This window comes from Mobula birostris, chromosome 26, assembly GCF_030028105.1.
Source record: "Mobula birostris isolate sMobBir1 chromosome 26, sMobBir1.hap1, whole genome shotgun sequence".
NCBI lineage: Eukaryota > Metazoa > Chordata > Chondrichthyes > Myliobatiformes > Myliobatidae > Mobula > Mobula birostris.
Window position 1 is genome coordinate 27,993,756 of NC_092395.1, and position 22,411 is coordinate 28,016,166.

General features: G+C 44.3%; 1 protein-coding gene across 5 annotated transcripts in view; it reads left to right on the plus strand.

Annotated features, from left to right (window-relative positions):
- The window catches only part of LOC140188203 (3',5'-cyclic-AMP phosphodiesterase 4C-like), a 273,810-nt gene that overhangs the window by 56,226 nt on the left and 195,173 nt on the right, over positions 1-22,411 (plus strand). For all 5 annotated transcript variants that reach the window (XM_072244242.1, XM_072244241.1, XM_072244244.1 and 2 more), the window contains one exon: positions 4,715-4,935. In XM_072244242.1, coding sequence (XP_072100343.1) covers positions 4,715-4,935 — 221 coding nt within the window. The remainder of the gene's footprint in view (positions 1-4,714; positions 4,936-22,411) is intronic.

Below are 22,411 nucleotides of genomic sequence, written 5' to 3' on the forward strand. Positions count from 1 at the left end.
TTGCACTGTGGGGGTGGGGTTGCAGAGTGACAGGGTTGTACTGTGGAGTTGGAGAGTGACGGGGTTGCACTGTGTGGGGGGGTTGAAGAGTGACGGGGTTGCACTGTGGGGTTGGAGAGTGACAGGATTGCACTGTGGGGGTGTTGGAGAGTGACAGGGTTGCACTGTGGGGTTGGATAGTGACAGGGTTGCATTGTGTGGGGGGGTTTGAGAGTGACAGGGTTGCACTGTGGGGGGGATTGGAGAGTGACAGGGTTGCACTGTGGGGGGGTGTTGGAGAGTGACAGGGTTGCACTGTGGGTGGGGAGTTGGAGAGTGACGGGGTTGCACTGTGGGGGGGGGTTGGAGAGTGACGGGGTTGCACTGTGGGGGTGGTTGGAGAGTGACAGGGTTGCACTGTGGAAGGGGGGTTGGAGAGTGACAGGGTTGCACTGTGGGGTTGGAGAGTGACGGGGTTGCACTGTGGGGGGATTGGAGGGTGACAGGGTTGCACTGTGGGAGGGTTGGAGAGTGACAGGGTTGCACTGTGGGGTTGGAGAGTGACGGGGTTGCACTGTGGGTGGGGGGTTGGAGAGTGACGGAGTTGCACTGTGGGGTTGGAGAGTGACAGGGTTGCACTGTGGGTGGGGGGTTGGAGAGTGACGGAGTTGCACTGTGGGAGGGTTGGAGAGTGACGGGGTTGCACTGTGGGGTTGGAGAGTGACGGGGTTGCACTGTGGGGGGATTGGAGGGTGACAGGGTTGCACTGTGGGGTTGGAGAGTGACAGGGTTGCACTGTGGGGGGATTGGAGGGTGACAGGGTTGCACTGTGGGGTAGGAGAGTGACGGGGTTGCACTGTGGGTGGAGGGTTGGAGAGTGACAGGGTTGCACTGTGGGGTTAGAGAGTGATGGGGTTGCACTGTGGGGGGGGGTTGGAGAGTGACAGGGTTGCACTGTGGGGGAGAGGTTGGAGAGTGACAGGGTTGCACTGTGGGGAAGGGGTTGGAGAGTGACGGGGTTGCACTGTGGGGGTGGTTGGAGAGTGACGGGGTTGCACTGTGGGGGAGGGGTTGGAGAGTGACAGGGTTGCACTGTGGGGTTGGAGAGTGACGGGGTTGCACTGTGGGGGGATTGGAGGGTGACAGGGTTGCACTGTGGGAGGGTTGGAGAGTGACAGGGTTGCACTGTGGGGTTGGAGAGTGACGGGGTTGCACTGTGGGTGGGGGGTTGGAGAGTGACGGAGTTGCACTGTGGGGTTGGAGAGTGACAGGGTTGCACTGTGGGTGGGGGGTTGGAGTGTGACGGAGTTGCACTGTGGGAGGGTTGGAGAGTGACGGGGTTGCACTGTGGGGTTGGAGAGTGACGGGGTTGCACTGTGGGGGGATTGGAGGGTGACAGGGTTGCACTGTGGGGTTGGAGAGTGACAGGGTTGCACTGTGGGGGGATTGGAGGGTGACAGGGTTGCACTGTGGGGTAGGAGAGTGACGGGGTTGCACTGTGGGTGGAGGGTTGGAGAGTGACGGGGTTGCACTGTGGGTGGAGGGTTGGAGAGTGACAGGGTTGCACTGTGGGGTTGGAGAGTGATGGGGTTGCACTGTGGGGGGGGGGTTGGAGAGTGACAGGGTTGCACTGTGGGGGAGAGGTTGGAGAGTGACAGGGTTGCACTGTGGGGAAGGGGTTGGAGAGTGACGGGGTTGCACTGTGGGGTTGGAGAGTGATGGGGTTGCACTGTGGGAGGGTTGGAGAGTGACGGGGTTGCACTGTGGCATTGGAGAGTGACGGGGTTGCACTGTGGGGGAGGGGTTGGAGAGTGACAGGGTTGCACTGTGGGGGTGGGGTTGGAGAGTGACAGGGTTGCACTGTGGGGTTGGAGAGTGACAGGGTTGCACTGTGGGTGGGGGGTTGGAGAGTGACAGGGTTGCACTGTGGGAGGGTTGGAGAGTGACGGGGTTGCACTGTGACGGGGTTGGAGAGTGACGGGGCTGCTCTGTGGTGTTGGAGAGTGACGGGGTTGCACTGTGGGTGGGGGGTTGGAGAGTGACAGGGTTGCACTGTGGCGGGGTTGGAGAGTGACGGGGTTGCACTGTGGGGTTGGAGAATGACGGGGTTGCACTGTGGGGGAGGGGTTGGAGAGTGACAGGGTTGCACTGTGGGGTTGGAGAGTGACGGGATTGCACTGTGGGGGTGGGGTTGGAGAGTGACAGGGTTGCACTGTGGGTGGGGGGTTGGAGAGTGGCGGGGTTGCACTGTGGGAGGGTTGGAGAGTGACGGGGTTGCACTGTGGGGGGATTGGAGGGTGACAGGGTTGCACTGTGAGAGGGTTGGAGAGTGACGGGGTTGCACTGTGGGGGAGGGGTTGGAGAGTGACGGGGTTGCACTGTGGCGGGGTTGGAGAGTGACGGGGTTGCACTGTGGGGTTGGAGAGTGATGGGGTTGCACTGTGGGGGAGGGGTTGGAGAGTGACAGGGTTGCACTGTGGGGTTGGAGAGTGATGGGGTTGCACTGTGGGGGGGATTGGAGAGTGACGGGGTTGCACTGTGGGGGGGGGTTGGAGAGTGACGGGGTTGTACTGTGGGTGGGGGGGTTGGAGAGTGACGGGGTTGCACTGTGGGGGAGGGGTTGCAGAGTGACGGTTGCACTGTGGGGTTGGGGAGTGACGGGGTTGCACTGTGGGTGTGGGGTTGGAGAGTGACAGGGTTGCACTGTGGGGTTGGAGAGTGACGGGGTTGCACTGTGGGGTGGGGGGGTTGGAGAGTGACGGGGTTGCACTGTGGGGGAGGGGTTGGAGAGTGACGGGGTTGCACTGTGGGGTTGGAGAGTGACAGGGTTGCACTGTGGGGGGCGTTGGAGAGTGACAGGGTTGCACTGTGGGTGGGGGGGTTGGAGAGTGACGGGGTTGCACTGTGGGGTTGGAGAGTGACGGGGTTGCACTGTGGGGTGGGGGGGTTGGAGAGTGACGGGGTTGCACTGTGGGGGAGGGGTTGGAGAGTGACGGGGTTGCACTGTGGGGTTGGAGAGTGACAGGGTTGCACTGTGGGGGGCGTTGGAGAGTGACAGGGTTGCACTGTGGGTGTGGGGTTGGAGAGTGACAGGGTTGCACTGTGGGGTTGGAGAGTGACGGGGTTGCACTGTGGGGTGGGGGGGTTGGAGAGTGACGGGGTTGCACTGTGGGGGAGGGGTTGGAGAGTGACGGGGTTGCACTGTGGGGTTGGAGAGTGACAGGGTTGCACTGTGGGGGGCGTTGGAGAGTGACAGGGTTGCACTGTGGGTGGGGGGGTTGGAGAGTGACGGGGTTGCACTGTGGGGGGGTTGGAGAGTGACGGGGTTGCACTGTGGGGGAGGGGTTGGAGAGTGATGGGGTTGCACTGTGGGGTTGGAGAGTGACGGGGTTGCACTGTGGAGTTGGAGAGTGAGGGTGTCATGCTGGAGGAAAGATGAGATGGAGAATGATGGATTGTACTGTAGAGACGGGGCTGATAGTTCAGTGCCCAGCCTCCTCCTTGGCTTCCACTCACTTTTAGAGATGGAACACCTGTGTTTGTGTGTTGTCAGTGGGAGCCTGAGGAGGAGGGTGTAACTTGTAAAGGTGATAGAATAAAACTGCTGTAAATTGAGTTTGCTTTCTTTTCCAGTTAAAACACTAGCTTTCTTATGGTCTTTTTGCAGTTCTCCTTTGTCTCAGGTTCTCTCTGCCCCACCTCCTCCTGTTCTCTCTCTTTCCCTATTTCTCCTGTTTTTAGATCACAACCTTTCTTCTCACTCCTGTCAATTATTTTTTTCTTTCTCACTGTCTATTAAGATTTCTTAAGTATTGTCACTGTCTAGAATCTAGATAGTGACAACGTGTAGACTCAAGATAGTTCTGTCAGTGGCAAATTTTGATTGTCCTCACCACTGTTCATGAGTTCACAAGTCTCTCTCTCTGTCACTCACACACACAATCTGCCACAAAGATCTGAGGAAAGTAAAGATTTATTTGCCCAGCTAATGTTTGCAATCTATTTTTTTAAATAATTTGTGTTTCTAAGTCAAGATGTCATTGATTTTATGAACCCTTTAATCCTCTTGCTGTGTCAAATTAGACACGCGTATCCAAATGTATTGCCGTTCCATTTACCTTGTGATCTATAGCATTGAATCTCCTCCTGGGGATAGACCTTTGATTGATTTTGGCTCCTGGAGACCTCATGATCCAGTCCGAGCTCCCTAACTTTCCTGAGCAAGACCAAGTAACAGCAATAGCACGCAACAGCAGCATGTCACCCTACGAAGTTGCTCAATGCCATTCACCTCTGGCATGGATTCTCTGTTCCCTTCCTATGCTTTGCCATTGGTGCCCAGGCCTGCTTCCTCTTCCCTGCAGCTTCAGTGGATAGGATTTCCTCATCTGCAGTGCATTAGGTCACACCTTTCAGCCCACCAGGGTGATACTGGGTGTCGATAACTCCAGGTTCTTCCTGAGCAAGTACTATGTTGATAGGGGCCCACTGTGTATTGGGCAAGGTGCTAAATGGAAGCCCGGTCCAGTTGTCCGATTGTTTGATGGCGATGAGCACATTCCTGGAGCTAATAGTGCTTTGAGTATGTTTCTCCGTATTGGTTGTAAACACCACTTTGTGTATTTGAAGTCAATAAGTTTCAAAAAGTTTATTTCCATCCAGTATTTTCCTTCCTGTCAAAACTATTGTGCTGCAAATTCATCCCAGTTTTCTATTTCTCTCATTCCTTTTCCAGAAACCCAGAGACTCTCCTGAACTGCTGACACCATGCCAGCCCCTCACGTTCGGTCTAGTTAAGAGGCGCTCATCAGGAACTCTGCTGCTCCCCCCATTGTCTTGGCGACAGTCCAGACTCTCTGACAGCTTTTGGACTCTGAAGGAAGACTTGGGGTTGAGGATAAGTGTCCCTTTGCAAGGAGAGACATCACCTCCGGTGATACATGGCAGCAGCACAAGGTAGGAGGGACTGGTGGTCTAATCCTCCTGGGACCTATTGCCCATGAAATTATGGCTGTGTGTTGGGTTGAAATGTTGCAATTGCTTTTGTCTTTTCCATAAGTGCGCGTGCCTGTCGGTCAAATCTTCTCATGACAGTATGAAGTTACAGGCTCAACTGCCAATAATATCAGGAGTTACTTGCCTTCTCTATTTCAAAGTAATCCCATGTAGGCATGGTAGGCATACTGTAGGTTCTTCTGTGCCTTCTAGAGAGGGCAGACAGCATCTGCATTTAATATCTCGTCCAAGAGGTGGCACCTCTGAAGGCGTGGTACTCCTTCAATATTGCCTTGGGAGAGTCATCCCAGGTTATGGAGTCACTTGGTCTAGTGTGCATCTCACTGAAGCACAGTCACAAAATAATGGACTTAGTGAGACAGGTTGCATCAGAGAGAGTGAAAGTTGTTTGGTAACTCATAAGATTAAGATTTAAGAAGCAGGAATGTTTAAATTGGTAAATGTCATGGTTAGGTATCCTAGAAAGCAACATTCCACAAGGAGTGGATTGGAAATGTGCTTTATCTAGTCTTTGGATGGAATGAGTTGATTTGATTGCATTGTGGCATTCTGTGTAGTATTGAGTATATGGTGACTTGGGGTCAGTGGTTGGGTTGTGTTGTAATGGGCTACTTTATACCAGGCCCATTGAAAACATGGATTGGATGGGTTTATGACTCTTGTTTATTTTTACTTTGTTGTAATCCACTTTGATAGGCTCTGTGCTTGGATGTGATTTCAGGGTAGGTGGCTCCCAATAGTTCATGGGTTTAAAGGGTGAATGGAAATGGTTGCTGGAGGTCCATCCAAAAGTCAGGCCTGAATGTGCATAATTGCAGAGGTTCCAGTTACACATCCAATTAACTTTCAACTTTTGAGTTTGAAATGAAAGTATTTAGCTCTTTATTTTCAATTTGGGATAATTTCTAGAACTCTGGATGGACATCCATTTTTTTATTTTATTGTTGGTAGTTTTCGGAACTATCAGCAGAACAGACCACAATCTTTCCCACTTTCTCACATTGTCAGCATACTCAATTGCCATTCAAACTGCCTCTTGTCACCTTCTTCTCATTCTTTTGCCCAAGGAAGCACCCTAATCCATTGCCTCAACCTCACCACCACCAATCTTACTCTTCCCCAGTCTCACTTCCTCCAATTCAGACCTCTTGCACATTTTGGATTTTTTTCACCATTGGTGGATGTGCCTCAGATCCCAAGATTTGAAATTTCCACTTTAAATGTCCAGCATCTCACCACATTTAAATTTCTACCTTTGTCACTGGTCGGGGTATCTTTTTGGAGTAAATGCTTAATTACTGCAAGCAGTTTGGTATATTTCTTATGCAGGTGGACATTGTTGTGTTATTGCAGTGTGTTATAATGAAACTTTTACACCTTACCCTTCAGAAATCAGCCTCTGGAAAAAGGGTTTGGTCGGGAAAAGAAGCAAAAGAATGTTGCTTGCAATTACTGTACCCTGAAGAAAGTTTATTTGTCTGATGTACCTTCAAATTCTTCATAGTCCTAACTTGTTGAAGTAGTATAATTGTTTAATTTTTACTCCCAGGTATTTCTGGTATCTTCAAGCCCAAGTGCTTGAAACCACAGTGAACAAAACGGTTCGGGATTTTCTTACTGCTTCTTTCTCACCAACTATCAGTGACCAAATTCACGGCTTTTTGAACACAAATGCACCTAACTAACACTATTTAAAAACTGTTTATTCTAAGTGACTAATAACTAGCATAAGTCCACGCGACAGAAACTGTTTGACAGCATTCTCCTGTCCCAATTAAGCAACATAGTGTCCCAAATAAGCAAAGGGAATTCCAGTTATTTTCTCAATTAGTTTTTGTTCTTTAAGAGCTGTCCCAAATAATCAGCTGCCCCAATTAACCGATGACCCGATTAACTGACATCCAATGTACTGAGAATATGAATTGTAAAGAGTCTTTGGAAAATGGTGACTGAAGCAATCCACGCAGGCACAGAAGCCTAATGGTTGTATGGAAATAACTGTTCTTGAACCTGGTGGTGTGAGACCCAAGGCTTCTATACATCCTGCCTGATGATAGTTGTGAAATGAGGGACAGGATTGTGGGGATATTTAATGATGGATTCCTGGGTGTTTTCATATCAGGCCATAATGGAGCCAATTAGGATACTCTCCACTGTGCATCTATAGAAATTTGTCAAAGGTTTTGGTGACATTCTGGATCTATGCAAACTTCTGAGGAAGTAGAGGAGCTGTCATGCATTCTTTGTCAGAACATACATGTCCTGGTCCCAGGACAGATCTTCTGGTATATTAATGCCAAGGAATTTAAACCTACTGGTCCTGTCCACCTCCATTCTCCTAATGAGGACTGGCTCAAAGACTGCGGGCTTCTTCCTCTTGTCGTCGATAATCAGCTCTTTGGTTTTGCTGTTATTGAGTGGGAAGGTGTTCTTGTGACAGCACAATCAGATTTTCAATCTCCCTCCTATATGCTGATTTGTCACCACCTCTGATTTGGCCATCAGCAATGGTGCCATTAACAAACTTAAATATGGCATTAGAACTGTACATTGCCACAAGATCTTAAGTATAAAATGAGTAGAGTGGGGTCTAAGCACACAGCATTGTGGTGCACCTGTGATAATGGTGAGTGTGGAGGAGATGTTGCTGCCAATCTGTACTGGGGTCTGCAAATGAGGAAATCAAGGATCCAGTTGCATAGGGAGATACCGAGACCCAAGTTTTGGAACTTATTGGTTAGATTTGATGGGATGATAGTATTGAATGCTGAGCTGTCATCAATAAAGAGCTTCCTGATGTATGCACCTTCATTATCCAGGTGTTTCAGAGCTGAGTGAAGAGCCAACAAAATTGTATCTGCTGTTAATCTGTTGTGACAGTAGGCAAATACATCACTGCTCATTTTGGATGAGGTCAACTGCGCTGTTTATGGAAGAGATACATGTTCACATTCACGTCTAATTCCATTACCAGCGAACATATATCCCATCTATTAAGAGGGCAATTCTGCAGTCTTATGGTCACACTTTCGGGGGCTAAGGAGAACTTGAAAAGTAATCCCTTGAAGGTAGTGATCTCTGGACACAGACACCTAACAATAGAAGTAGGAAGAACACCAAGATCAACTAAGAAGATGCGGTTTAAGGGATGGTGCAGGGGTGAGGACTTTGGACTCTTGGAGCATTAGGTCTGGTTCTGGGACAGGAAGTACCAATTCAAAAAAAGATAGGTTGCTCTACAAAAAAAAAAAAAAATTGGGAGCAATATTCTTGCAGGGAGGCTCACTGGAATGATTGGTAGAGTTTAAACTAAATACTCAGCGGGATAGATGTAAGCGTTTCAAAGCAGTGAAGAGGAATGGAGTGAACAAAGAGTGAGCACAAAAGAGAGGCAATCATCAGAGCACACAGACAATTTTGAATACTTCCCATGAATGCAAACAATCATTTACTGTCCTCATGTACCCATAAGAGTCTCCCTTAATAACATAGATCTTTTTATGAATGGAGATGATTTCTACTCCGCTGCTGAATTTCAACATGGTGACTGCTGAGTTTCCAGGAAGTATGGATGACTCCTTCATTTTAAGGAAATCTATGCTGCCAGACAACCGGCACTCTCTGGAGTGCGGTTCCTGGGAACAATGATCTCTTGCCATTTCCCCCGAATCTCATTTCAGTGCACTCTCCAACCACATGAAAGCTATGCAAACACCACAATCGCAGTGGAAGGTGCCATGGGTTTCCTGATGATGAGATTTCATTTCCTGTATTATTCTGCAGTTCATGCAAAGCAAATGTTCATACTTCAAAAATTGTGTGCTGCGTGTTGCACTCCTGTATCAGTCAAAGGCAGCTACAGCTGCAAATGGAAGAACAAGAAGACTGCAGAGCCTGGAGAATAGGAGGCTGGAGGAAATGCCCTGATTCAGCATCTATAACTTGTCTCCCAGCTGAGTGGAGCGGGCAGGCATTATCCTCAGATATGAAGGGCTTCCAAAGAGAGACAATTTTCATTAGGAGCATTGACCCCAACACAAGACAGCCTCTCAATTTCAAGGTAGTATGGAGAGTCCAACTGATGCATAATGTCGTTTTGTATTGGTCTGTATATATGGACTAGCACTCAATTCCCTAACCCTGTCACCAGGTTCGGATATGGCCCAATTGCCGAGTGAGAGACACTGAAGCTGGTCAATAGTTCAGCAACTTTAATGCAAACAATGTTAAAGGGAAAAGAAAACAATAAATGCTAGGCCAAAGAGGGCCATTAGCTAAAACTCTCAAATGGAAAATGAAGCCTACACTGCGGCTGAAAAGAACAACTAAGTATAAAATGAATACCGCTAGTGATCAGAGTCAGTTGACACGACAGTCCAATTTCTCAAGCGAGGCAGAATGCAAGCAGCGAAGCGTTTCTGTGTCCAAGTCTCAACAAATACTATGGTGGAATGAATGGAGTTAAATACTATCACATTGAAATAATAAGTAGCTGACACGTGCATATTCACGAGCGCAATTGCCGTAATCTGCCGCGCTGCCGAATCCGTGGTTGTGACAAACTCTATAATGTCAATGTCTCAAATTAAATAACCAGCTCCTGATGAGTGACACTTGCCGTAATAAATGTGATCTCTGGACAAATACGTTTTCTTTGAATCTGCTCTATTCTGCAGTTCAAAGTCAAAGTAAGTTTATTATTGAAGTATGTATATATCACCAAATACTACCCTGAGATTCAATTTCTTGTGGGCATTTGCAGTAGAACAAAGAAATACAATTGATTCAATGAAAAATTACACACAAAGACTGGCAAACAGCCAATGTGCAAAAGAAGACAAACTGAGCAAATACAAACAATAATAATAATTAATAAGAAAATAAATAATAATGAGAACATGAATTGTAGACTCCTTGAAAGTGAGTCCATAGGTTGTGGAATTAGTTCATTGTTGAAGTGAGTGAAGATATCCACATTGGTTTAGGAGCTTGATGGGTGAATTGTAATATCTCTTCCTGAACCTGGTGGTGTTGGACCTAAAGCTTCTATACCTCTTTCCCAATGGCAGCAGTGAGAAGAGAGCAAGATCCAAATATTGCTCACAATTTTGAAGCCTTGGAACTGCTGCTGTATATCAGTGGTGGTCAGTTGAATTAGTCGCCACAGCAGTAGAGAGTAATGAGCACATCAAGTTTGAGAAATACGAGGAAGATCTTACATTTCTATAGGAACAGGGAAATTGCATATGAGACTCACCCCTCTCCTGAAAGAGCAAAGATGTATTCTCTCCTTCACTCTCTTCCTCATGAACAGAGGAGAAGCGTGAAGGCAGCAGCCACCAGATGCCTGGAACTTGGGTTCTATTCGCCAGTCATCTGGAAACAGTGGTGGAGTAGTCCAAGCAGCAGGGCTCAATGCAATGATGTTTTGGCACATCAGAGATTGGTGAAACCCAATTATAGCCCAGTGAGTTGTATTCTTATCTCTTCTGTATAGAGGAGACCAAACACAGATTGGGAAACCATTCAGCCTACAGTAGTGATTCTGAATTTTTTAAAATTCTCCACCAGACTTCCAATCCTTAAACTCTCCATTGATGGAGGAATGCTACCTTATCTATTGAATTGACATTGACTTGGCCTCAACACCGAATTCCAAGTATACCTTCTCTTGTATTATCTTAATTACTCATTTTTCCGGCTGCAGTTTGTTGCCTACCCGCAATTGCACTTGAGAAAGTGGCACTGCACTGCCTTCTTGAGCCCCTGTAGTCCTTTTGGTGAAACTTCTCATCAGTGCTTTTGGGTTGGGAATTTCAGAGATCAGACTTGATGATTGTAAAGGAATGGATATATGTTACCAAGTCAGGATGGGATCTGAATTGTGGGGCGGGTGCCATAGTGAGCGGTGTTGCCTCGTGGCTGTAGTCTTTGTTCCTCTTGGTTGCAAAGATTGTAGAGGTGGTTATGACCTATCAAGTACTTGGAGTGCATTTCATTGATAATATATGTTGCAGTTACATTGTATGTGTGTGTGTGTGTGTAAAAGAGGAAATGAAGGTTAAGGTCATGGATGGGGTGCCAATCAAGCCGATTGCTTTGCTGTTGATGAAATATCAACCTTCTTGAATTCGGTTTCTTTATTTCCCTTACCCTCCATCTTTTACCTTGCACAACAATGACTTTTGATGTTTAGCCTCTCCTGTCATCTTGTTTTGTCTTTGTAAAAGTTCATTTGTGGTATAAAAATGGTGAATAGTGCTGACAAGGCCAGTATTTGTTACCCATTCATTATTCCCTTGATCTGTCTACATTTGGAGTCATAATTAGACTCAAATCAGGTAAAGGCAGCAATATTCCTTCCCTGGAGAGGATTAGAGAAACAAATGAGGTTTAAAAATATGCTCGTAGTCATGATTAATGGGGGAAAGATTACAGACTGGATTGAATTTGAATTTATTTTGTCACTGTAGTAGGACTTGAACTTGTGCCTCAGGGTTATAGTTCAGCTCCATACTGGTTTGTCCAGCTCCATACTGGTTTAAAAATAATAACACTGCTGGGAAAGCAGCACCCGTCACCAGAGACCGCTGCCACTCCTGTCGTGCTCTCTACTCGCTGCTGCCATCAAGTCGAAGGTACAAGGGCCTTGGCACTCCCACCACCAGGTTCAAGTACAGTTACTATCCCTCACACATCAGGCTCTTCGACAAGCGAGGATAACTGCACTCACCTGCCCATCCATTGAGATGTTGCACAACCAATTATCTCACTTCAAGGACTCGTTATCTTGTCTCATTTTCTCATTACTTATTGCTATTTATTTACTGTTGCATTTATTGTCTTCTGTACTCTAGTTGATCTATTCTATAGATTTGCTGAGTACACCCGCAGGAAAATGAATCTCAGGGTTATATAAGGTGACATATATGTAATTTGATAATAAATGCACTTTGAACTTTTGAACTTGGGTCCAGAACATGGTTCAAAGGAGTTAACTCTTCTCCCACTTCACAGTTGCTACCTGACCTACAGACTATTTCTTTTATCTGACATTCTTATTCCTGAAAGTAAGCATTTGGAGGGCACTTACCCGCTGAATTCGCAGAAGGTGATGGCAGGTGTTTCAACATTAATAAATATTGAAGTTCTCTCCTAATCACTTTCAAACACATTGGGAATTTGAAGGTTATTTCATTTTATTTAATTAGTGCTTTTTGTTTTGTTAACTCACAGGTTTGCTGACTGACAAAGCTACTATTCATACAGTTATGTCCTTACGTGATTTACTGTATTCTTTTGCCTCATTTACCCGAGGTTGATTTTAATAGTAGGTAAACAGCACAGCCCAATAAAGGTTTATTGAGGACAAAGGTATCTGAACAGCCGAGGATGAACAGTGATACTGTGCTGTGGAGGGGGTAGGGAGGAGAGGGGAATATTGGGATGGGGAGGGGAAGAAGTAGGAGCTGATGGTGGGTTGAATAAGCAGGGACAGAAAAAGTGGAAGGGGACAAGGTGGTGGTAAAAGGGGAGGTGCAGATGCAGATCTCTTCCAAATCCCACTGTGCACTTTATCAACGCGGGTGTGGGTCTGAAATGAGCATAAAATACACCTACCAGAGGGGGGAGAAAACACACACACACACACACACACACACAAGTGAGTGAGAGGAAAATATATCCTTGAAAATATCAAAAAGGTTTGCTGGACTCAAAGAAAATATCTTGAATCATGTTTGTGTAGAAAATTAAATCACATTAACTGGACAAAACAGATCACTTTCATTAAGTATGGAATTAAGTTGGATAAAGCCTTTGCTTAGAAATCATACCACACAAATGGAACATCTATTTCCTTTATTAGACCACATCGAAGAGAATGACAATGTTATTAACTAATCGCCTGATGTGATTGGATGGAGGGTTTGCTGCCTTAGGCTCCGCTCAAACCCATGAAGCAGATCCAAAGTAGGAACATAGACCAAACTATTCTATTGTCACTGAACAGAGAAGAGCACCAAGAACAGAAAGAAGAAATGGGAATTTGGCTGAAGAGGGTAAGGCATGGAGGCAGGCAACAGGAGCCAGAGGAAGATCTGATCAGGGAGGTGGCATCTTAGGAAGAGGATAGGATCCAGAGAGTGAGAAGCAGTGAGGATAGGATTGTCTGGCAGAGCGAAGGACAAAAGGATGAGACCTAGAATAGGAAGGGTGAAAGATCCAGGAGAGCTCTTGCATAGTGAATTTGCAGATCTAGGGCATGGCAACTCCACAGTGAGACTCACTCGTGGATGTGAGCACTGATGGACCAGTAGTCGTTGAAGATCAGGAAGGACATGGGTGAGAACAGTACGCTATGCATTTTCCTGTGTGCTTTCAGGATTGGAATTATTAAGAGCTGCTCGGTTTCCTTATACTCACCTGTGTTGTCACAACAAATTGTTAGTGCTGCTGGTGGAACTATCAAAGTTAAAGTTAAAAATAAGATTTCATTATCAAAGTTACCAAATACTACCCTGCAGGCAGAACAGAGAAATACAATAGTGTTAATAAAAAGCTACACACAGAGGGACAAACAACCAATGTGCAAAAGAAAACAAACTGTGCAATTAATAAAAATAATGTATAATACTGAGAACATGAGTTGAAGAATGCTTGAAAGTGAGTTCATGGGTTGTGGTGAGTAAGATTATCCATGTTGGTTCAGAAGCCTGATGCTTGAAGGGTAATAACTGTTCCTGAACCTGGTGGTGTAGGACATGTGGGTACTTCCTCCCCAATGACAAAAGTGATAAGATAGCATGGCCTAGATGACGGGTGTCCTTGATGATGGATGCTGCTTTCTCGTGGCACTGCTCCTTGTAGATATGCTCAATGGTGGAAGGGCTTTGCCTGTGATGAACTCCATAGAAGCAGGAGGCCATTCTCCCCTCAACCAATTAGTTGGACCATGGCTAATTATGGTAATATCATCTACATGCTTTGCTTGCCATAATATAGCCCCATGCCTGCAAAAAATGTTAGCCATTATCATTTTGAGATTTTTGTTTGACTCTCCTCCCAGGCCAAAAAAAAAAATCTGTATTCCTCACTGTCCCTTAATCCACACTTTACACAGAAAGCTCAATAAGACTGGAATAACCAGATAAATTCTGTGTGGGCTTATCTGACTGACCAGTTTAGTGCTTTTAAATAGTAGAATGTATCAAATACTTTGAATTCAAACTTAATTTAAAAAATTCAGTAACTGAAACTTGTCTGCCTTGGCATGAGTGTGCATCATGCAGAATCATTGTCTTTAATAAAGTATTGCAGTATTGTCAGTATGTATGTGAGATTCTGCAAAAGGGCCATAATTATCTTGCACAGCGATGATTTAGTGATTCTGGGAAAAATTGCCTGTTTAAGTAAATACAGATCCTGACACAAATATCAATAATTTCCCCACCCTTGCAGATTAGTTCCAGTAACACTTGCCGCACTGCACATGTCTGAATGATTACTAACAAAAATTGTATTTGTGTGGGACCTTTAACAATGTTAAATGCCCCCGATGCTGGAAAGCTGTTGCCTACAAATAACATTTGACAATGAACTAGGTATTAGGGTAAACTAAGTGTAAAGGATTATCTCAAAGGCAGAGAGGTTTAGGTAGGGAATTCAATGCTTAACATGGCCAACAATGATAAAATAATTTATGAAAAAAAACTAGAAGACCAGGATTGAGAAAGTAGAGAGATCACAGTGTTTCATGGGATTGGAAATGTTTAAAAAGTAGAGAACAGAGTGAATATGAAATCAAGAATGAGCATTTAAAATTATGCATTACTACACCAGTTGATTATTGGGTAGAAGAGGTGGTGGATAAGTTAGGATATGGACAGCTGGGGGGTAGTTTTTTTAAAAAAACTGTAGATACTGAAAATCTGAAGTAAAAACAAAAAAAATGCTGGAAGCAGCAGGTGTGAAGAAGGACGGACAGAAGAAAGGGAATATCTCTGATACACGAGGAGTTCTGCAGATGCTGGAAATACAAGCAACAAACATCAAAGTTGTGGGTGAACACAGCAGGCCAGGCAGCATCTCTAGGAAGAGGTACAGTTGATGTTTCAGGCCGAGACCCTTCGTCAGGACTAACTGAAGGAAGAGTTAGTAAGAGATTTGAAAGTTGGAGGGGGAGGGGGAGATCCAAAATGATAGGAGAAGACTGGAGGGGAAGGGATGGAGCCAAGAGCTGGACAGGTGATTGGCAAAGGGGATATGAGAGGATCATGGGACAGGAGGCCCAGGGAGAAAGAAAAGGAGGAGGAGGGGAACCCAGAGGATGGGCAAGGGGTATATTCAGAGGGACAGAGGGAGAAAAAGGAGAGTGAGAGAAAGAATGTGTGTATAAAAATAAGTAACAGATGGGGTACGAGGGGGAGGTGGGGAATTAGCGGAAGTTAGAGAAGTCAATGTTCATGCCATCTGGTTGGAGGCTACCCAGATGGAATATAAGGTGTTGTTCCTCCAACCTGAGTGTGGCTTCATCTTTACAGTAGAGGAAGCCGTGGATAGACATGTCAGAATGGGAATGGGATGTGGAATTAAAATTCCCATTCTGATATGCCTATCCAGCAACTTTGATATCTCTGATAGACTGAGTTCAAATGTATTAATAGAAGTCAAAAACATATTATGTCAAGTAGCAGATGAAGGAGGACCTAGAAAATATGGGTCTGAGCTTCGATATTACAAATAGCAGGAGGTGATCTAAAATTGCAACATCTAGCAATAATTGTAATGAAGATCTGGTATTTATAGATAGAAATTAATGTGGAGAGAAAGCTATAGTTTAATTAACAGCAACTCAGTCATGAAAAAAACAATAGTGCAAAGCCTTTAGCTTAAAATGACAAACACCTTTAATTCATTACGTTGTCACATCTGACTGAATATCAACCTCTTCAGATAGAGGCAGAAGAAGCAACGGCAAGTACAGCACTGGACAAACTGACATTGATGTGGAAAAGCAATGACATCAGTATTGTCACCAAGGTACTGCCTCTTCAGAAGTATCATCATGAAGGCACCCTAAATGTGCTCCTACCTCTGTTGTAACTGGAAAGGAGTGACTGAGTTCTTTGGAAACAATTATTCCAATACACTACTCCTAGCCATTTGGGCTTGTAAACTTGAGCTGAATCAAAATTTTCCTGTCCCATATCCTAGTCTACCATAATTAAACTATCATTCCATTTGCCTCTTGACAACTAAGGCTCAATTTTAATATTGTCTTGTTTTTGAATGTCTCCGCGACCTTTGACTTCTCTGTTTTCATCTGTGCTCTTTCCTACCTTTCTTTTATTTTCCTGGGTGTCCAACTGATTCTATGTTTACATTTGTACTAGGGGAACAAGATAAACCCTACCCGACAAAATCTCATTGTCATTCATTTAATCTTTGAATCAGGGCATCCTTAAAACCTCTTGTGCAACAATCTGTTCAATCTGCTCAGTATGAAACACTGCCAATTAGCTGGTTTTTATACAAATAGAAGTCAGTTTATTTTTCTGACATTTTGATTTATTGTGACATTACCAAGTTATTTTTTCCAGAAGAAACTTTCCATCGTTTTATTATTAGCTGCATCTTTATCCCTCAGTTTTCTTCACTGAATGCTCTTGAGATCCATGTTTTATGTTACGTATTCCAGTAGCTCCAAACCAGTGACAGTAACTGCCAGCTCGCTATTTGTACACTATATTAATCCTTAACTACCATGCCAGGGTTTTTTTAAAATTTCAGCAGGACATCACTGGCGTGTGATAAATGAATGGGAGCATGAGCTGATTCCTCCCTAGTTACCCAACCCTCAAACTGAAGCCCATTTAGTACATATAACACAACTTTCATAGATTTAAATGGTAGTTCAAGAAAATAAAAGCTCCCAGAGCTTTAGTGTGGAATTGACTTTGTATTCATACAGTGAAATTTGGGACTACTCAGTTTCTGGTTCTATCCCCTTCTTGTTAGGTTGACCATATCTCTCTCACGCTTCCCCAGCAGTAAAGCTATCATGCCCAACTTGCAATAACCATTGTCAGCATTGTCCAGGTCCACAACCTCTCCCTTCAAACCAGTCAAGAGCAACAGTGCAGATGAAACTACCTCTGGTGGATTGTCCTCCAAGGCACATACGATTCTGATTTGGAAATATATTGTCTTTATTGTTGCCACATCCATATCCTAAAACTCCCTCCCTACATCACATTGGAAGCACCTTCCCAAGGAGGACTTTGCTCATCACCACCTTCTGAGAGGTGATTAGGGATAGACAATAAACACCCTGCCCTTGACACCATCATCCCATGAATGAATACCACAAATAACTGCCCCCAAATAACATCACTTATGGCATCTTTTCCTTTTGTTCAAAATCCAAAACATTATTTTTGTATGAGAATATAGCCACATTGAACTTTGATGAAGAATATTTCTTTATCTATTTAATCTTTATTTGTATATTCGTGGGTGGGGCATAGGTAGACGTGATTTAGAGAGTGTTAGTTCTGTGTTTCAATCAATGGATCAATAACCAGAGTCCACGAATCGGGTTTGAAGTTTGACTCCTGATGTATTTATCCCACTGTGCATGTCTGAGAAAGTCAGTGTCAGTAATTGTGCTCTGCGCGCCGCGGTTCCTGGCTCCTCGTACGAACACTCCTTTATAGAGTGTTGAGATCGTGGGGAAAGAACTTGATCAATCCCGGCTCCAGTTTAGTGTTGCATTTGGCGGATGAGAATCACGCAGAAGAGAATATACCTTCCCTGCGGTCCAGGACGTCGGGGCTCTTGGTAATCGCTCAACGGGCTGCGGATCAGTTGTTTGTTCATTATTTGAAATTGCAAGATTTATCAAGGCGTCAGCTCGTTCCAACTTCAATCCGATTGAAGCAGATACCTTCGGGGTGCTTCGAATTCAAGCCTGTTAGCGACCTCAGCAGCGCCGAACCATTGCTGCGGAACAGACAATCCTCGCCCAATCCCAACCCCTCCACACCAAATGCGAGGATAGAAATGTGTCAGTTTGAATATCAAAAAAGCTATAGAGACCCAAAAATCCTTGATGATATTGTAAATGCTCTGTATTCCAGTTTTAAAAGTTTTATTTAACTTTGGCTAAGATTTTAAACGGGATATTTAAAGATTTTTGTTTCTAAAATTTGGTATTTGGAACCATTGATTAGGTTTGATAGACTAAAATCCGTAAATTGCTTCCGTCAATAATTCACTGGTGCTTTAAAAATATTCATTAGATGCGATCGGCTTCCAAATCTTTTAATAGACGGCTTGAGTAGGTATTCGGTTTAGTCATACAGACCTGTGTGTCTTTTTTTAATCTGGATGTCGCTTCCATGGAGATATGTTGGTTTGTCTAAAAATTAATTGGACTGCGTTTCTCGCTGAACTTTCAGAACCTGGTGCTGTGGACAGCGACTTGGAACTTAACCCATATATTTAGTTAGAATTTGCCCTTCTCGCCTCAGTTTTAAATGTGTTTAGAGTTGCGCAAAAATTAATCGCCTCCGTTAAATATCAGTTCATATTTAGACTCCGGTTCAGTCCAACTGGTTTAACTGTTTCACTGAAGGTGCATCGAAAGCTCAAAACCAATTTAGGCTCATTCTCCCTCCGTCACAACGCCCCAGGTCTCCGCATGGAGCCGGGAAAATGTTCAGCTCTGCTCAGGGAAGGGGCCGGTGCAGCCAAACCTCCCAAACATCTATGGAGGCAGCCCCGGACCCACATCAAGATAAAACAGCGGTTCTACTCGGACACGGAGAGGTACATGTACCAGAGAGCTCTGGATAACCACCAACGCCTGGAGAATGGTGATAGACCCGGACTGAAGAAGCCACGGATGTCCTGGCCCTCTTCCTTCCACGGGCTCAAACGGTAAGCAGCCACCATAAAGATTATTAAATAAATCCCCGAACAAGAAAGACTGCGATCCACTTAAAATACTTGTTTAGATATGCCTTGTGGTTGGTTGTGTGCGCGTATTTAATATCGATATTTGTGTATGTGTTTGTAGGTGGCAGGGAGTGTGTTAATGAGTTGCAAGGTGTCGAAAGTCTATGGGTGTGTTGCACGTGTATATGCCACATACTCCATTATATAAAACAGATTAATCCTGAGAGTGTAATTCGGGATAGTGTTATGTCACAAGGCTGTCCTGACAAACAGAGAGGGGGGTGCTGGAGTTTGCTTTATTATCCAGGTCCTCTACACGCACCCATTGCTTAACCGCAGGTTAAATTCCCTTTCCTTAAATGTATAGTTTCAGTTCATCCCTCACTGACCCCAGTCCATGACCCTCATCTGGGGAGCTGAAGGGGGATCAGGCCGAATGGCTTTCTATCATGGGTTTCTGCTATATCACAATCTACTTCCTATCTAATACATAAAATAATGTGCAGTGATGTGATGTTTCTTCTGTATGGGGGGGCAGATTTGTTGTGCACAATAATGAATGCTGGAGATGTGAAGGTGCCACTTAATATGATTGATCACCTTTTAAGGAACAGAAACCTCTGAGAGATTGATTCCATAGCTGGAGTCTTTAATGGGGGTTGACTGTACATGGAAATTCAAAACAAAGCCACAGTTACAGGGAGAAGGGGGTTGAGAGGGATAATAAATCAGCTATGGGAATGGTGGAACAGACTTGATGGACCAAATGGCCTAATTCTGCTCCTATGTCTTATAGATATCTGAAATCTGAAACAAAAATGGAAAATGCTGGACAAGCTCTGCAGGTCAGATGGTGTCTGTGTCAACAAAGGATCACAGTCATTAACTGCTTCTCTTTCCATGTTTGGTGCCCGTCACGTTAAATTTTGCCAGCATTTTCTGTTTAGATTTTAATGGGCTATAGAGAGGGAATTGCATGTTGGAGCTTACAGAATATGAAGGTGGAGAGTTAATGAATAGGTGGAATATGCAAAATCCTGTTTTATATCTAGATAGTTGCATTTGTTTATCAAATATAAATAATTCTTTTTAATTCGGTTAACTTGGAAAAATGAAAGTCCGAAAGGTTAATTCCACTGTGTAATTGGAACGATGGGTTGGAATTATTTAAATTTGAATCCCTATGTAGAAAGTGAGGAAGAAGAGCAATAATTATATTGATGGCAGATTGTGGCACTGGTTGGATATTACATCATCGCATTTATAAGGCAGCAGATTGTCTGAAAAAAATTCTGTCATCCTGGTGAGATTAGGCTTGATTCAAATATGAGCAAAATGTGCTGGATGTTAAGTCAGACTGTGTCTTGTTGCACCACATCACACTTCCTCCCAGTGATTGAAAAATCCTGAAATCTACTCTGACTTTCAAGTCATTCTCGTGCCTTCTGTGTAGCCTGGTTTTGTAATCATTGAAACTGGGAAAATGCCTTCCCCATTTCAAACCAGTCAAACTCATTTTGTAATGCTAAGGACCTCCAGTAGGTCATACCTCAGTCTTTGCCTCTTTAGACACATAAGTCCTTGCCTGTTCAAGATCCTCTAATGACTATGTCCCTACAGTTCTGCCATCCTTGTGAATCCTCTGTTTCCATGCACTTTCTGGAGAAGCATAATGTGAAGATCAGAACAGTGCCCAGGATTGATGAAAGAATACGAAACAGCGCCTCTTGTTACTGAGTAGGTACCAGATTATTTCAGTAGCTGGAAAAGGACAAACCCAGTGTCTTCTGAATGTGATGGCAGTGCACTGATCTCACTATTATATCATTGAGAAGGTGAAGGCAGAGATCAGTAGTGCAGGGTTACAGCACGACAAATGTTTGCAAGATGCAAAAAGATGATGTATTCAGCAGCTGTTGTTACACCAAAGAGTCATCCAGCCTCATATCTGCACTACTTACTGCATGAGAGGTCAATGTGTGAAACAGACTGCCTGAGGAGACAGTGTTGGGGAATATTGATTCATTTAATTGGAAGTTAGATTTCTCGCAACAAATAAAATTTTGCGACTCAGTCAATGAGTAATTTGAGTCATGATCTCTGGATAGTGCAGCTGTTCGAGAGGACTGAATAGATCTCTGATTCCAAATTTGTGCCCCGCTTATCTCATGTCTTGATCTGTTGCAGATGAACTTGATATTGGTGAACAGTGTGAATAGTCAGTAGCTTCATTATCATTTACCAGGTTGGCAGAGGATGTATCAGATAGTCCTTAGACATCAAATCCTATCTTCCACTACAGAAGATGGACCTCATTTCCATTGTGCTTTTCATGAATTCAGGACACCCCAGACTGTTTTGCACATTACTTAGAGGTGTATGTACTGATGCAATGTAGGAAATGTGGCAGTTAATTCACGCAAGCAAATTCCCTCAAAGAGAGTTGAGATGCTTCACTAAATAAACCTGTTTTAAGTGCTGATTGCAACATAAATACAGATTGGAAAATCAGGAAAAAATTAGTTTCATTTCTAGAAAATAGTCCCTTGTATCAACACTTGCACACCAGGCAGGGTCTTGGTTTGACATCTCCTATAAAAGGAAGAACTTCCTGACAGTGTAAAATTCTTCAGTATTGCCCTGGCCTGTCAGCCTAGACTACATGATCACTGAGTGAGACTTAAGCCCATGATCTTAAAATCAGAAGCAAGGGGTTACCCACCAAGCCAAGCATTACATAGGTGCCTCTATCCTTATGTTTCTCAAAAGAAGAGCGAGGCTTAGAAAAGCAAGAGCTTGAATGGATGGAGGAACAAACAAGTCTTTACCAGACTGATAGGCTGCTCTTACTAGGCTACTGGATGGTCAGAATGAAAGCATATCAGATATTATGGTTGCAATTGAGATATCGTGCAAAGTTTGTCAAGCAATATTGACAAGTTCATGTAATAATGAAGATGTCAGATGAAGTATATTGAAAGTGAGGTTTCACTTTGATAGGAAGAGAAGAGAACCACAATATTTCCAAGAAGGCATGAAAATAGTAAACTTTGGTGTATGAACTGAACAGTGTGTGTAAATTCATGGACACAAAAAGCTAACAGCAACCAAATGGAAATTCAGATAGAACAGTAACCTTCATGCAAAGGATTAGAGTACAAGAGTAGAGTATTTTGATGAATCACGCCCATGTCCATTCACAAGAAAGAGAAAATCTGCAGATGCTGGAAATCCAAAGCGACACACACAAAATGCTGGAGGAACTCAGCAGACCAGGTAGCAACTATGGAAAAGAGTACGGTTGACCCTTTGGGCCAAGACTCTTCATCGGGACTGGAGGGGAAAAAAGAGATGAGGAGTTAGAGTTAGAAGGAGGGGGGAAGGGAGGAAGAAACACAAGGTCATAGGTGAAACTCGGAGGGGGGAGAGGTGAAGTTGATTCGTGAAAGAGATACAG